This window comes from Mesoplodon densirostris, chromosome 5, assembly GCF_025265405.1.
Source record: "Mesoplodon densirostris isolate mMesDen1 chromosome 5, mMesDen1 primary haplotype, whole genome shotgun sequence".
Taxonomy (NCBI): domain Eukaryota; kingdom Metazoa; phylum Chordata; class Mammalia; order Artiodactyla; family Ziphiidae; genus Mesoplodon; species Mesoplodon densirostris.
In genome coordinates this window covers 117,752,486-117,765,919 of record NC_082665.1, presented here as the reverse complement: position 1 = coordinate 117,765,919, position 13,434 = coordinate 117,752,486, and the positions used below count along the sequence as shown (strand labels likewise).

The following is a 13,434-nucleotide window of genomic DNA, read 5'->3' as shown; positions in this document are numbered from 1 at the left end:
TATTATATTAGACAGAACAAGTGAAAAAGGAAAGTAAAACTCTAAAGTTGTATCATTTCAACTGTGGTTAAGTTTCTAGACAGTTATATTGTTATTATAAATCTAAATCTAGGCTGTTTCAGGCCATTTTTAGCATTTTAACCTCCCAACTTGTTTTCAGTTATTAAGTTAGGTAAGTATTAGTACTTCATTAACACTGGCTTTGTCTAGGGAGTCTATAGTTTTCTACTTACCCTCTTGAGCTAACAGTCTACTTTCCTCTCTTCAGAGTGGTAAGTCTTTGTACAACATATCTCTTTTCTTTCCCTCTTTTTTAATGTTGTTTTGTTACTCTTTTAAGAGCTGCCTTTTAACTGATGCTTGTAGTATCTGAATTTCTCTTTGTTCCTAATTCTCTTTAAGGCCTGTTTTCTTTGGTTGAATGCCACAATCTGTGTCATTATTTTTACAATTTATTTTTACAAGGAGTCAAATGAGTTTGCAACAAAAGTAAAAAAAATTAAAAAATTTAAACTAGCAGACAACGTAACTGTCAATCAGATAAACAAAGCAGATTTGTTCATATGTGTGGATATTTAGATTTGAAGTGTTTTCCTTGTAGCTGCTTAGAAGTATGTCTACCAGCTAACTCAGAAAACCACTACTGACAGTGAAGCCCTACTGCAAAGCCTACTATTTTGTATTGGAGAACCTTCTTTGAACAGACAGTTGGAAAGATGTATGATTGTGCTAATATCTTATGCAACATAAATTTGCTTTTGAGATTTCTATTGCCGTAGAGTACCTGACTTTTTTTCAAACTCTAAAATACATCTGGAGAATTACATTTGATTTTCTTATGTGAATGAAGAGTGTGATTAGTATTTATACTATTTATGATGTATTGGTTTAAAAAAATTGGTGGTGTGCATTGCTACACAATAAATAATCACTCTATTAAAACATTTTTAATTCAGTTCTCTTTAAGACCATGTAACTTGAAATAGGAGGTCGTAATTAAGTACTTTGATTTTTTTCTTTGTTACATTTCCTGTTTATATATACCAGAAAAATAGGTGACCATTACTAAGATGGTGATCTGTATTAAGGCTTGTTTTAAAATGCTATTATTTGAAAGATAATTTTAGATGGCACTTTGTTACAGATTGTGTTGGTAACTTTTTTTTTGGCATGTGAAAGTGTAGTCCATGCATTTATAAAAAGAAACCAAAAATAAAAGAATTCCCAAGTTACCTAAATTTTAATGTTTTTAAAAACCTATTTTTTTTTTTTTTTTTTTTTTTTTTTTTTTTTCTTTTTGCGGTATGCGGGCCTCTCACTGTTGTGGCCTCTCCCGTTGCGGAGCACAGGCTCCGGATGCGCAGGCCCAGCGGCCATGGCTCACGGGCCCAGCCGCTCCGCGGCATATGGGATCCTCCCAGACCGGGGCACGAACCCGTATCCCCTGCATCGGCAGGCGGACTCTCAACCACTGCGCCACCAGGGAGGCCCTTAAAAACCTATTTTTAAACCATAAAATTTCCCAAAGTTTCTAATTGAACCCCTTTATCTTCAAAACCAAATAGAAAATAGAAACTAAGTTGAACATAGGAGAACTTTTGTATTGCTAGTCAGTATTGCAACTACTTGGATGTTTTAAAAACAGTAAAGGACACATTCAATTGTGTAATTTGTGAATAACAAACTTTAAAAAAAAAATTTTGGGCTGCATTGGGTCTTCGTTGCTGCACGTGGGCTTTCTCTAGTTGCGGCGAGCGGGAACTACTCTTCGTTGCGGTGCACAGGCTTCTCATTGCGGTGTCTTCTCTTGTTGCGGAGCAAGGCTCTAGACGTGCGGGCTTCAGTAGTTGCAGCATGTGGGCTCGGTAGTTGCAGCACGTAGGCCCTAGACACGTGGACTTCAGTAGTTGCGGCGCATGGGTTCAGTAGTCGTGGTGTGCGGGCTCTAGAGTGCAGGCTCGGTAGTTGTGGCACACGGGCTTAGTTGCTCCGTGGCACATGGGATCTTCCCGGACCAGGGATAGAACCCGTGTCCCCTGCATTGGCAGGCGGATTCTTAATCACTGAGCCACCAGGGAAGTCCTAACAAACTTTTAAAAGCTATTTGAGGAGAGAAACAGCAAAACAGAAATGAATGGATCCTTAGTTTTATTGTTGTTTTAATGTTTTTCCTTTAGGGCTTCAACTTCTAGATTATTCTGTATTCTAATATGAAACATAGTAAGAGGAAGTAAATGTTTATATAGATTACAGAGGTGACATTAGGATATAGCCAATGTTTTTTAACAATATACTCAACTCTATGTAAAAAGCAGAAAAAGTCAAAGCTAATGAGAATTTAAGAATTATTGTGGGAATTGAGTCTGATTCTGTTAAATTAACTGAAATGTTGAATTTAAAAGAATCATTCAAATAATAATGTTATATGTAGTATAGCAATGGTTGAAAGATATTTAAAAGAAAAAAGAAAAAGTTAAAATTAAAAATCAAAGAAGTAGTGGTTTCACCTTAGGACATTGATCTTAAATGTCTTTAACTTCTCTATCCATCTCTCTCCTTAGGTATATAAGAATGTGAATCTACAGGTTCCAGTGGGACTGACCATACATACCTCTTTAGTATGTTCTGTGACTCTGTTTATTACCATCTTGTGTTCTACTTTAATCCTTGTGGCTGTTTTCAAATATGGCCATTTTTCCCTATGAGTTTTATGTAGTTAAATGCTTTCCATAAACCTAAATAAGACCTATTCATTTGTGACTAGAAGTGTTCTAGAATTATGTCATTACTTTTGTCTTTCGTCTTCATTTATGGCTAATATTATGTTTACTAGAGGAAATTCTGGATGATTCTCAGCTAATTTCAAAATTCAGTGCTCTGTTGTGTCGACCTCTCATAATCCTCAAGCATCAAGTGCCAATAGAGGAAACTTAATTCTGTTAAATTAATATTTATCTTGTGAGAAGTGACTTTATCTTCATTTGTGTTATAAATGAGTACTTTATGTATTAGAGACAAATTATCGCTAAAAATTGAGAAAATTGTTATGAATAAGATTAATTTGGATGAATCAGAGTTTATTTGAATATTAATTTTATGAGAATATTAATTTATCTAGTGTTTCAAAGAAAATCATTAAAGTAGGACAGCTAAGAAATTATTAATATCAAAACTGATTTTTCCTTAAAGCATTTCCATTCTCCTTTTCTATTTTATAATACTGCTTTTGAATATATGAATTGGCAAAGGGCTTGATGAAATTAAGATTAAAGAGTATATTTTATTAAGTTGTACAGTTACAAAACATTTTGAATCTTCAGGTGATTTTTTAAAAAACAAAAGGTCTTGATTTACTGCTTTTCTTTGTAAAAATTAGAAAATAAAGTAAATGCCATAAGCTAATTTAAAAATAGAAGGGCAAGCATGTTCCAAAACAGAAGCCAAAAAACTGGGGTATGTTGGCATTGTTTGTTTTCTATGGCATAATGGGATATGATGTACTTTATATATGCTATCACTGGTTAATTTTCTAAAACATTCTGGTGTTTTTCTGGAATAAATCTTTTATAATTTGCCACGTATAGCTTGACCTACTAATAACAGTTCTTTTTTAAGATGTGTTTGAGAACTTATGTATTGAGAAAGGCAACCCAATGCCATAAAGCAGAAATATTAGAGATCTTTAAAATGATGAAAATTTCAACCCAGTCTTGCTTTATAGCTGTTTAGTATTTTCTTATAAGACAGAATTCCATGTTTTCCAGGCATTTTTTTTTCACAGTGGGATTAATATAGTGGCTTGAAATAGAATTATATGTCAGTAAAAATTCAGTAACATCAACAACATTTTGGAATATGGTTAGTCAGGTGGGGGAACACGGTACTATATTTAACCTCTTAAGTGTGTGTGTGTGTGTATTTTCTTTTGCACATCGAAGCCAAGTTCCTCAGTATTTAAATGTTTTCAAGTTAATATTTGAGATTGTGGCTTGGAACATGATTCAGCCATTTTCTCATTTATACAGGTATTCAGAAATGTAATAAAAATGTGAATGTGAGTGAAGATACTTTGATATGACTTTTCTTGCCTGATAAATGCTTGCAGATGACATCACTTTTAACTTAAAAGAGCATTTCTGGTTTTGAACTCTGTATTATCTTCTTTGGATACTTAAGAAATGAATAAGCACTTTATTTTTTAAATCAGTTTTGTAATTCTGTGTATGGTCTTTTTTGTTTATAGCCAAGAAAATGGGTATTGTTCTCCTGGTCATTGTGTTCCAGTATTTGTTCCACTTCTATGGTTTATTTTTCTTAAAGTATCATGTAATGTTCTTTGGATGAAAATAACAGAGACTCAACTAAGGGTGGTGGTGGGGTAGAGATTGGTGTGTGTGTGTGTGTGTGTGTGTGTGTGTGTATGTATATCTCAGCCACTCTACTAGGACCTTAGATTATTTAGCTAGATCTCATGGAGGATAGTACATACGTGACTTGGGAACTGAGAAAATATTGATATATTTCTGCTCTAATGATTTCAGAATATAATGAGTTTAAGGATTACTCTAGTCACATAGTCTATTCATCTCATGCTACTCACCTATATTTTGATGATTGATACTAATTGATATGATATGGAGATAAAGAACTTAGGGTGAGGTGACTAACACCTAACTGTATTATCCATCAAACTTACAAAATACACTACTGGTAGGTAGTTGAATATAGGGTTTGGTAGGCTGTGAGAGAATGAAATAATATAGAGAGTTGTCCTAGTCAGTGATAGGATGGTAGGTTTAACTGCCTATCTGATTTCTTGCACCTCAGACCTTACTTCCGGGATTACCTTCCTCCTGAAGTATATCTTTTTAAGATGTTCCTTTAGTAGGTCTCTGTGGTTGGTAACATCTCTGTTTTTTGCTTGATGGTGTCTTTATTTCACCCTCACTCTTTTTACTGATAATTTAGCAAGATATATACTTCTAAGTTTAGTTATTTTCTCTTGGTAGTTTGAAAATATTTTTCCATTGTCAGATGGCACACATTGTTGTGGTCGAGAAATCTATGCTAAATTTAATAGTTGTTTCTTCGTAGAGGGTGTCTTTTTTTTCTGGTTTCTTTATCTTTGGTATTCTGCAGTTTCACTTTGATGTGTTTGAGAAGATTTCCTTTACTTATCCTGTTTGGGATTCACTTGCTTCCTGAATCTGAAGGTTCTTGTCTTTAATCAATTCTGGAAAATTCTTAGCCATTATCTCATCATATACTGCCTCTTTTGTTTTCTCTTTTTACTCTCCTGAATTTCTCATTAGGCAAATGGTATACCTTCATAATCTATCCCCATGTCTCTCAGTCTTTCTTTCATATTTCCTCTGTCTTTGGGCTGCTGTCAGTAATTTCTTTAGATCTGTCTTCCAGTTTATTAATTCTCTCTTCAACTGTGTGTAATCTATTTAACCCAAACATTGGCTTTGGTTTCAATTATTATATTCTTTATTTCTAGAAGTTCTACTTGGCTCCTTCTCAAAGCTGCTTGGTCATTTTTTAAAAATAGTATCTTGTTTCTTGTTTAAAAATAGTATCCTGTCTTACTTTGCTTAATCATTATAATAAACTTATTTTATATTCTGTAATCAATAATTCCAATATCTAAAGTTCATGGGCTTCATTATTCTGTTTATGGTTTCTGTTGATTCACTCCTAGCTTATTTTCGCAGATGTATTATATTTTGGGTGTTCATGTTTAACTTTTGATAGCCTGTTTGTCTGTGGAAATCCTTTCAGTCCTGTGTTGACAGTGAACCTGTGCAGTGAAGATTTGTGTTTGTTTCTTCCAGGCCTCCAAGCATTACCAGCCTGGGACATTTTCTTGACTTCAAGTTTCCTGGGCAGTGTAGGTACTATAAATTTGAACTTTCAAACCCATGTGAGGGAAAGTTTGTGGTTATGAATTCTAAAGGGAAAGTTTTTTTCCTCTCGATGCCAAAGTCCAGGCTAAAACTTACAAGTATCTGCATATTGCCCTGGGTTGGTCCAGGGAATTTTTTTTTCCAGTCTATTCTTAGAGGGTATAGCCCTTTGAGTTTTCCAGCCTTGTGCAGGATTATAATCCCAACACCTTCTACAGGCCCAAGGCCTTGTCTTTGGTCTCTTGTCTCTTGTCTCCTGTGCAGCCAGTAAAACCACAGATTTTTCTGAGATAAGAAGGTTCTTTCAACATAACACAACACAATAGGCTTCACTGACCTGGTTACTACTCTGGTTTCTTGCTCTCCCCTTTGGGTTGAATGTGGAGTTTGGAAGACTATCAGATGTATTCCTTTTTCTTCCTTGAAAGCTTAGTTATGCCTTTGAAAGGATGTTCTATTTTATCCAGCATTTTGTGTGTTTAATAGTGGGACTGTTTTTCAAGTTATCTAATAGTGTGCCATATTGCTTCTTGAATCCCTTCTCTCGTACTCTCCATATCAATTGAGTTTTTCACTCTACATCTATCAATAAAAACAATCTGGCTACTACCTATCTCCACTTCCACAGCTATTGCTCTAGTATCAGTCATGATTAATGCCTCCCTAGTTCATTCCCTTCTATTCTTGCATCTCAATACTTCATTCTCCATGTAGCAATCTAGAGATCTTTTTTATTTTTTAAATAAATTTATTTATTTATTTATTTTTGCCTGTGTTAGGTCTTTGTTGCTGTGCGCGGGCTTTTTCTAGTTGTGGTGAGTGGGGGCTACTCTTCGTTGCAGTGCGCGGGCTTCTCATTGTCGTGACTTCTCTTGTTGCAGAGCACAGGCTCTAGGCTTGCAGGCTTCAGTAGCTGTGGCTTGCAGGCTCTAGAGCACAGGCTCAGTAGTTGTGGAGCATGAGCTTAGTTGCTCCGCGGCATGTGGGATCTTCCCCGGCCAGGGCTCAAACCTGTGTCCCTTGCATTGGCAGGCAGATTCTTAACCACTGTGCCACCGGGGAAGCCCTCTAGTGATCTTAAAGTGTAAACTAGGTAACATCACTTCCTTACTTACAACTCTTTAATAACTTATTGGAATAAAGTCCAACATCCTTATCTGTCATTTAAGATCCTTCCTGACCTGAATCTTGTCTTCTCTAGTGTTTTCTCCCACTATGCTACTCTTCTTGCACTAAACTGCAGTTACACAGGCCTTCTTAACTGACCTTAGCAAGTTCTTTTCTTCCTCCTTCTGTCTGTAATGCTCCTGGGAGCTTCTCATGGCTCTCTCTTTCTGTTCTCAGCTTAACTGTCACCTCATTAAAGATGCCTTCCCTGGCCACCTTATCCAAAGTAATCATACTAGTTTTTCCCTCATACCAGATATCATTATTTTAATTATTGTGTTTTCATATTTGTAAGTTCCACAAGGACAAAGTGACTTGTATTCACCCTTGTATCCCTGATACCCAGCATTATCTGGTACATATTTGACACTGAAATACTTGTAGAATTTGTGAATACATTAATGAACTCCTCCATGGATAAAACACAGAGGCCTTAATTTGCAAGGAGGTGGGGCTTAATTTAGCACCAAAGTATATTAAGAGCTGTAGGTAAAAAGCAAAATGGATAGTGGATGAGTTCCCAGGAACACGTATCCTAGAGCAGGTTCATATAACAGGAATCGTCTTTCAGCATCTTTGGCTGGCCACAGACCTGACTGAAGGTAATGCTGAATTACATGAGGAAGTGGCGGTGTCTCTCAATATAAAGAATACCCAAAAAAGGCGGGGGGGTGGGGGGTGGGGGAGATAAGTGGTACACATCTCCAAACTACAACTCCCAGCAGGCCCCGCGTGAACCCGCCCACTGGGAGGCGGTGCCCGTCTCCGCCCCGTGGAGCTCCCGGCTTCGGCCCCACCCCTCCCCACTCCGTGCCGTAGCCCTCCCCCAGGGTTGTGGCCACGCGCAGCGGCAGCGGTTGTTCCGCTTCCCCTCTGGCCTGGGCCGTCGCCATTGCCGAAGGCTGCCTGCACTCCCTTCCCGGCGCCCGCGGGGCTCGGCTGCCGCCCGGCCTAGCAATAACAGCAGCTGCGCTCCAGCGCGGTTCCTCTTCCCGCCCCGCTTCCCTTTCCCTCCCCTCCCCGCCCCGTGTCGCGCGCTTGCTCGGGGCGGCTCCTGAGCTCGCCGGGAGCTCGGCCGGAGGCTCTTCGCTGGGGCGGGGATCTTTCCTCGCCTGGGGTAAGTGTGCAGACAGGCCAGGACGCGGGCCGTCGCTCTCCTTCCTTCTTCTTTCTCCGTGGCCTGGCCGGTGCGAGCGGCCCGGGGCAGCTAACCTGCCCCGCGCGGGGCCGGGAAGCCGCCACCTGCGTGCCTGGAGCCGCAACTCTTGGGGCGGTGGCTCATTGTCTGCGCCCTCCGGCTGTTTTCTTCCCCGACTGTAGTCTGAAATGGGAAGCTTGCTGGGCTGGTGAGGTCTAACTCTTCCTGGACCCGGCCCTGCCCTGAACCCTGTCGCGCCAGTCTGCCCTCTGTTGATCTCCCTTCCACCGCGTTTCCAACCTCCTTTTCTCCATTTACTTTTGTGTTGTACAAAACGTTTCGGGTTTTATTCCTTGATTTTTTCGTCTCTTACAGAATCCTAGCCCCTCCTTGCTGTCTCTCTGGTCATCCCAGTTTCTTTGCTTAGGCATATTGTCTAGGGTCCCTTTACTGTTTTCTAACCTGCAGTCTGTGATCTTCCATATTCCGCGTTAGTAGAAACGAATAGTTTTCCGAGGGTTTTAGGGCCTCCGCTTAAGAACAGAACTTTCGGATCTTCTCGTGATTCCTGTTTGATCTTCAGCCAGGAGGTGAATATTTGCTTCTTTAGGTAACTTAGGTGAAGGTTGGCTTTCACCATGTTTGGCTTTCTTTCAAACAACATACACAACATGTTGCCGAATATTCCTCAGTGGACTCAACCTTTTGACTAATTCTTTAAAGATAGAGTCATCCAAGAACTGAAGAGTGGAAAGTAATTGCCATTGTCGTCAGTCGTTGTGGAGTTGTACTACCAGTCCTTGTATCTTATCTTTAATGGGAATTCTCTGGGCAGTGCGAGCGTGATTTCTTTCCTCAATAAATAATGCTAACTCCCATTGGTATAATTATCTCAGTTTTATTTTACAAGTGATCTATAGTTTTTTGTTTTCTTTTTAAACCTTTGTAAAAAGACAATCAAAATGGTTAGGCCTAAAATTAGACTACGGCGAGCAGTGTTTTGGATCAAGGTTGTGCACGTCACGTTTTTTCCCCTGCTCTGTTTGACTCTTCCGCTCTAGTAAGTAGGCAGGATATTGAAATGTAGAAGAATTTGCTCTGGGGGTTTTGTTTTTGTAGGTTTATTCAAAACAGTAATATTAAATAAAGTTAGATTGGGATGAAGGTAGTGAACAGTAATTTTTAAAGCAGGTTAGAACTTGTCAACTTTGCCAGGAGCGCTGTGGCATTTGTAAAACACTCATAATCACTTACATATATTTTGTGTATATGTATGAAAAATATATATATACAAATGAAAAGCTTCGTTCATGTTCTCCTATTAAGGGTGTTGATTTAAGTTAACTCTTTCATCCTTAGCTTTTAAATCTTTCTAGTAATTAATTAACCAGAAACACTGATTTACATTATGAAAAATGAACCTTAAAATGTTTCTGACCTGTAATGTATGTAGGGCTTAAACCCACTTTCAGGTTTTGGTGAAAGAGGTTGACCTAAATTCAGTGAATTCTGTGTTTTCATTTCAATACTGTCATTTTGGTAGTGTCAGTTGTCCTTAATTCAGTGAGAGGTCTTCTTGGCCTAAGGGGTTAAGGTCTAGAAATGTTGGAGTGTGAAACTAGGTCTGTTGATGTCAGCGTCTCTGCCAGTTCTTTCTACAAACAGACAGTTTTACTGAGGAAGAGTTCTGGGCGTTCTGCTTCTCTTAGGACCTTGATTCTGGTTTACAGTTATTCAAAGAGGGAGTTATTCTTCTGGACTTTGTGACATTAAATACTAGCCTTGAAAACCCAAATTCATCAAGTAAGTTTGTGGTTGGAGTCTATCTACTAAACAAATGAATAGGGGTTCTTGTGATTCTCTGATCTTTATGAAAGGGCGATTTCCAAGTAGACATGATTAACAGTGGTGTATCTTTTCAATTGTACTTTTTTAAAGAGAAAACTTAGAACTTGTTCAGTTAGCTAAAGATAAACTTTCAGTTACTCTTTTTAGAAGAGAGAGACCTTGTTCAAATAGCTAGGGATGAAATAAATAGGTAGGTATTGTTAAATTCTTCCTATGTTTAATCTGTCAATATTGATTATTCTAATATTTGAGTATAACATTTCTTTTGCCTTTCTGAATTTTCTACTTATGATTAAAGTGTGAAACTGCACCTTCCTCAAGTCTTTAAGACTTTGGGGTTCTGATAAATTTGTTTTCAAAAGCCCTTCCAGTTAGTTAGAGGGGTAATTCCAGACTAATCAGAGAGGGTGTTAAGTTACTTGCGAATCTGAGTATCCTTTTTGTACCTTGTACCTTTGTACCTTGGTAGAAGCAGAAAGAGATGGAAAAAAATAGCCCCTGTTGCCTTGAAGAAATACTGATTATTTTCTTCTGTGAGCAGAATTCTTCATTTTAGGATCACTAAACTGAATAAGAGTAGTCAGTCTGAACATTCATGCCGGATTTCAGAGGTCTAGCCTCTTATCTTTGATGTACAGTAGTACTTGTCATTCCATGTATCACACGTGGTGAGGAGCTGGAGACCTGGGTTTGAATGCTGGCTCTTCCACTTGACCCTGGGCAAGATACACATTCTTTTCAGGCTTGTTTTTTTCATCTGTAAAATGAGGATTAATAATAATATAATACACATTTCATAGGGCTACTTAGAGCAAATGAGATAATGCAGAGAAAAGTACTTAGCAAATGAAGTGTTTAAGTGATTAATAAATGCTAGTTATTAATATTAATGCTAATAATATTAATAGTTAATATTCCATTCTGAAATAGGTTTTATATTTAATTGCTTCTACAGCAAATATTATACTTCCAAACTTAGATTTAAGACTGCTTTCTGAAAGTGGTTTGAATCTCTCAGGGCCAAGTTTCTGAGACCATAACTGTTAAAAATTACTTTTCAGGAAAAAAAATAGCTTCATCACTGAAATAAAATACAGGTTTTTTTGAATACATGTTTCTCAGATTTTAAAATAGGCATACTTCTCATAGAAAATTTAGAAAGTAGTGAAAACTATTAAGAAATGGGACAAAAATTACTGTACAAAAATCACTTAGCCCCCAGAGATAACCATCATATCAGATGAGAATAGTGCCTTTTTTCCTTATTTTTAAATTAAATTCCAAAGGTAGTCAGTACATGCTTATTACAGAAGGTTCAAGCAAGTCAATTATTTAGAGTAGAAAGTGAAAATTACTTTCCTTACGTTTTAGTCCCATTCCTTACAGGTACCCACTGTAAACAATTTTGTTTTCTTTATGCAATTAGAAATAAGCACAGTGTATATGTAGTTTTACCTTGATTTTCTTTTTTAATTAAAAAAATCTAATCATTATAAGTTCGTTTCCATCTCAGTACTTGTAGTTAAACATCATGTTTTTAATAGTCATGAGATATTCCATTGTATAGTTGTGCTTTACTTAATTATTCATGGTTATTTGCTTTTTCCACTTTTGGGCAACTAAAACTGGAGCTTTGGGCTTCCCTGGTGGCGCAGTGGTTGAGAGTCCACCTGCTGATGCAGGGGACACGGGTTCGTGCCCCTGTCCGGGGAGATCCCACATGCCGCGGAGCGGCTAGGCCCATGAGCCATGGCCGCTGAGCCTGCGCGTCCAGAGCCTGTGCTCCGCAACGGGAGAGGCCGCGGCAGTGGAAGGCCCGCATACCGCAAAAAAAAAAAAAACCCAAAAAACTGGAGCTTTAATGAACTTCCTTATACCTTTGTGCACATGCACATGTATACAAGTATCTCCATTAAAAGGATTCTTAAGTGTGCATTTTAAGTTTTGATGGCAAATTGCCTTCCTAAAAGACTATACTAATTGAATTGTAGAAGCTCTTTACACATAGTAGATATTAATACTTTGCCTTCTGTTTAAGACGATCTTTTACATTTTTATCAAAAAACAGTCTTCTGTATTTTCTTCTGGTTCTTTAATAACTTGTATTTGAATCTTAATACTTCCAGATTTTTTTTGGGGGGGTGCTTGGTGGGGTAAGAGTTTGGCTACTGAAATAAAATACAGGTGTAACAATATTTCAGGAGTTTGAGGTTGGTGTAAAAATTAGTCACATTAATGGGATTCAGAAAGGAATATTTAAATCATTTTATTGTAAGCATCACATCGAAAAAGGGGGGAAAATGCCCCCTTTGGCCCCTATTTCTTGTCATCTACCTAATTCATCCTCATCCTTCAAATTTCAGCTTTTGAGTATAGCTTTCTTTGGGACTCTTTCCTGATTTCCAGTATGACTTAGATATTCTTATTGCTTTTATATGTTTTCTTAACATGTCCATAATCTTTATTTGCAGTATGCTGAGAGAATGATTTATTCATCTGGAAATGAGAGTTATTTCTCAATTGTTGTCAATTGAAATTAATCAAAAGAGAAGTGCAAAGAACTCAGTAGTGTTGGTTAAAAGTGATGCATATACACATGTATGCATACAGGGCCCTTTTAACCTGCATTACTGAGTTCTTCCTGACATCTTTCTGATCAGGCTATTACCTTGTAGGTAATATTTTTTCATGTAAATGTTTAATAGGTTCTGGAAAAATACAAGGTTTTATTTTAATCTTGCATTTATTTCATAAGAACAAAGTGTATTTATTTCATAAAAACAAGGTGGGTTTTGTTTTTTTTTTTTTTTGCAGTACGCGGGCCTCTCACTGTTGTGGCCTCTCCCGTTGCAGAGCACAGGCTCTGGATGTGCAGGCTCAGCGGCCATGGCTCACGGGCCTAGCCGCTCTGCGGCATGTGGGATCTTCCCGGATCAGGGCACGAACCCGTGTCCCCTGCATCAGCAGGCGGACTCTCAACCACTGCGCCACCAGGGAAGCCTCTGGAGTAAAACTTTTAAACACAATTTCAGGTGCTCTAAAGAACAAATTATTAAAGAATAAAAAGTTACATTGGCAGATATAATGGTAAAAATATAACCAGATGTTTGATAAAGAATAAAGTTTAAAAAAAAACATTAATTCATTACCTGTGGATAACTGCTGTTAATATTTTGGTGTTTCTTTATATTTGTGTGTGTACATAGTTTACTCTTCTAAAATTGGAATCATATTCTGTATAATTTGCCATCTTGCTTTTTTTTAACTTACCCTCAAATCTTGAAAGTTTCCTTCTTTCTCCTTAAAAATTCTGTTTAAAAATGATTTTTTAATGTTTGCCTAACATTCCATTGCACACCTATGCCTTAGTTT

General features: G+C 37.7%; 2 protein-coding genes across 2 annotated transcripts in view; both read left to right on the top strand.

Moving 5' to 3' along the window:
- Positions 1-4,182, top strand: part of PIGX (phosphatidylinositol glycan anchor biosynthesis class X) — a 33,418-nt gene extending 29,236 nt beyond the window's left edge. Inside the window, exon 7 of the mRNA XM_060098851.1 lies at positions 2,562-4,182. Within this exon, the coding sequence (XP_059954834.1) occupies positions 2,562-2,705 (144 nt within the window). The 3' untranslated portion in view covers positions 2,706-4,182. The remainder of the gene's footprint in view (positions 1-2,561) is intronic.
- Positions 4,183-7,895: 3,713 nt separating this feature from the next.
- The window catches only part of PAK2 (p21 (RAC1) activated kinase 2), a 78,319-nt gene continuing 72,780 nt past the window's right edge, over positions 7,896-13,434 (top strand). The window contains exon 1 of the mRNA XM_060099348.1: positions 7,896-8,193. The gene's annotated coding sequence lies outside the window, so the exon portion shown is untranslated. The remainder of the gene's footprint in view (positions 8,194-13,434) is intronic.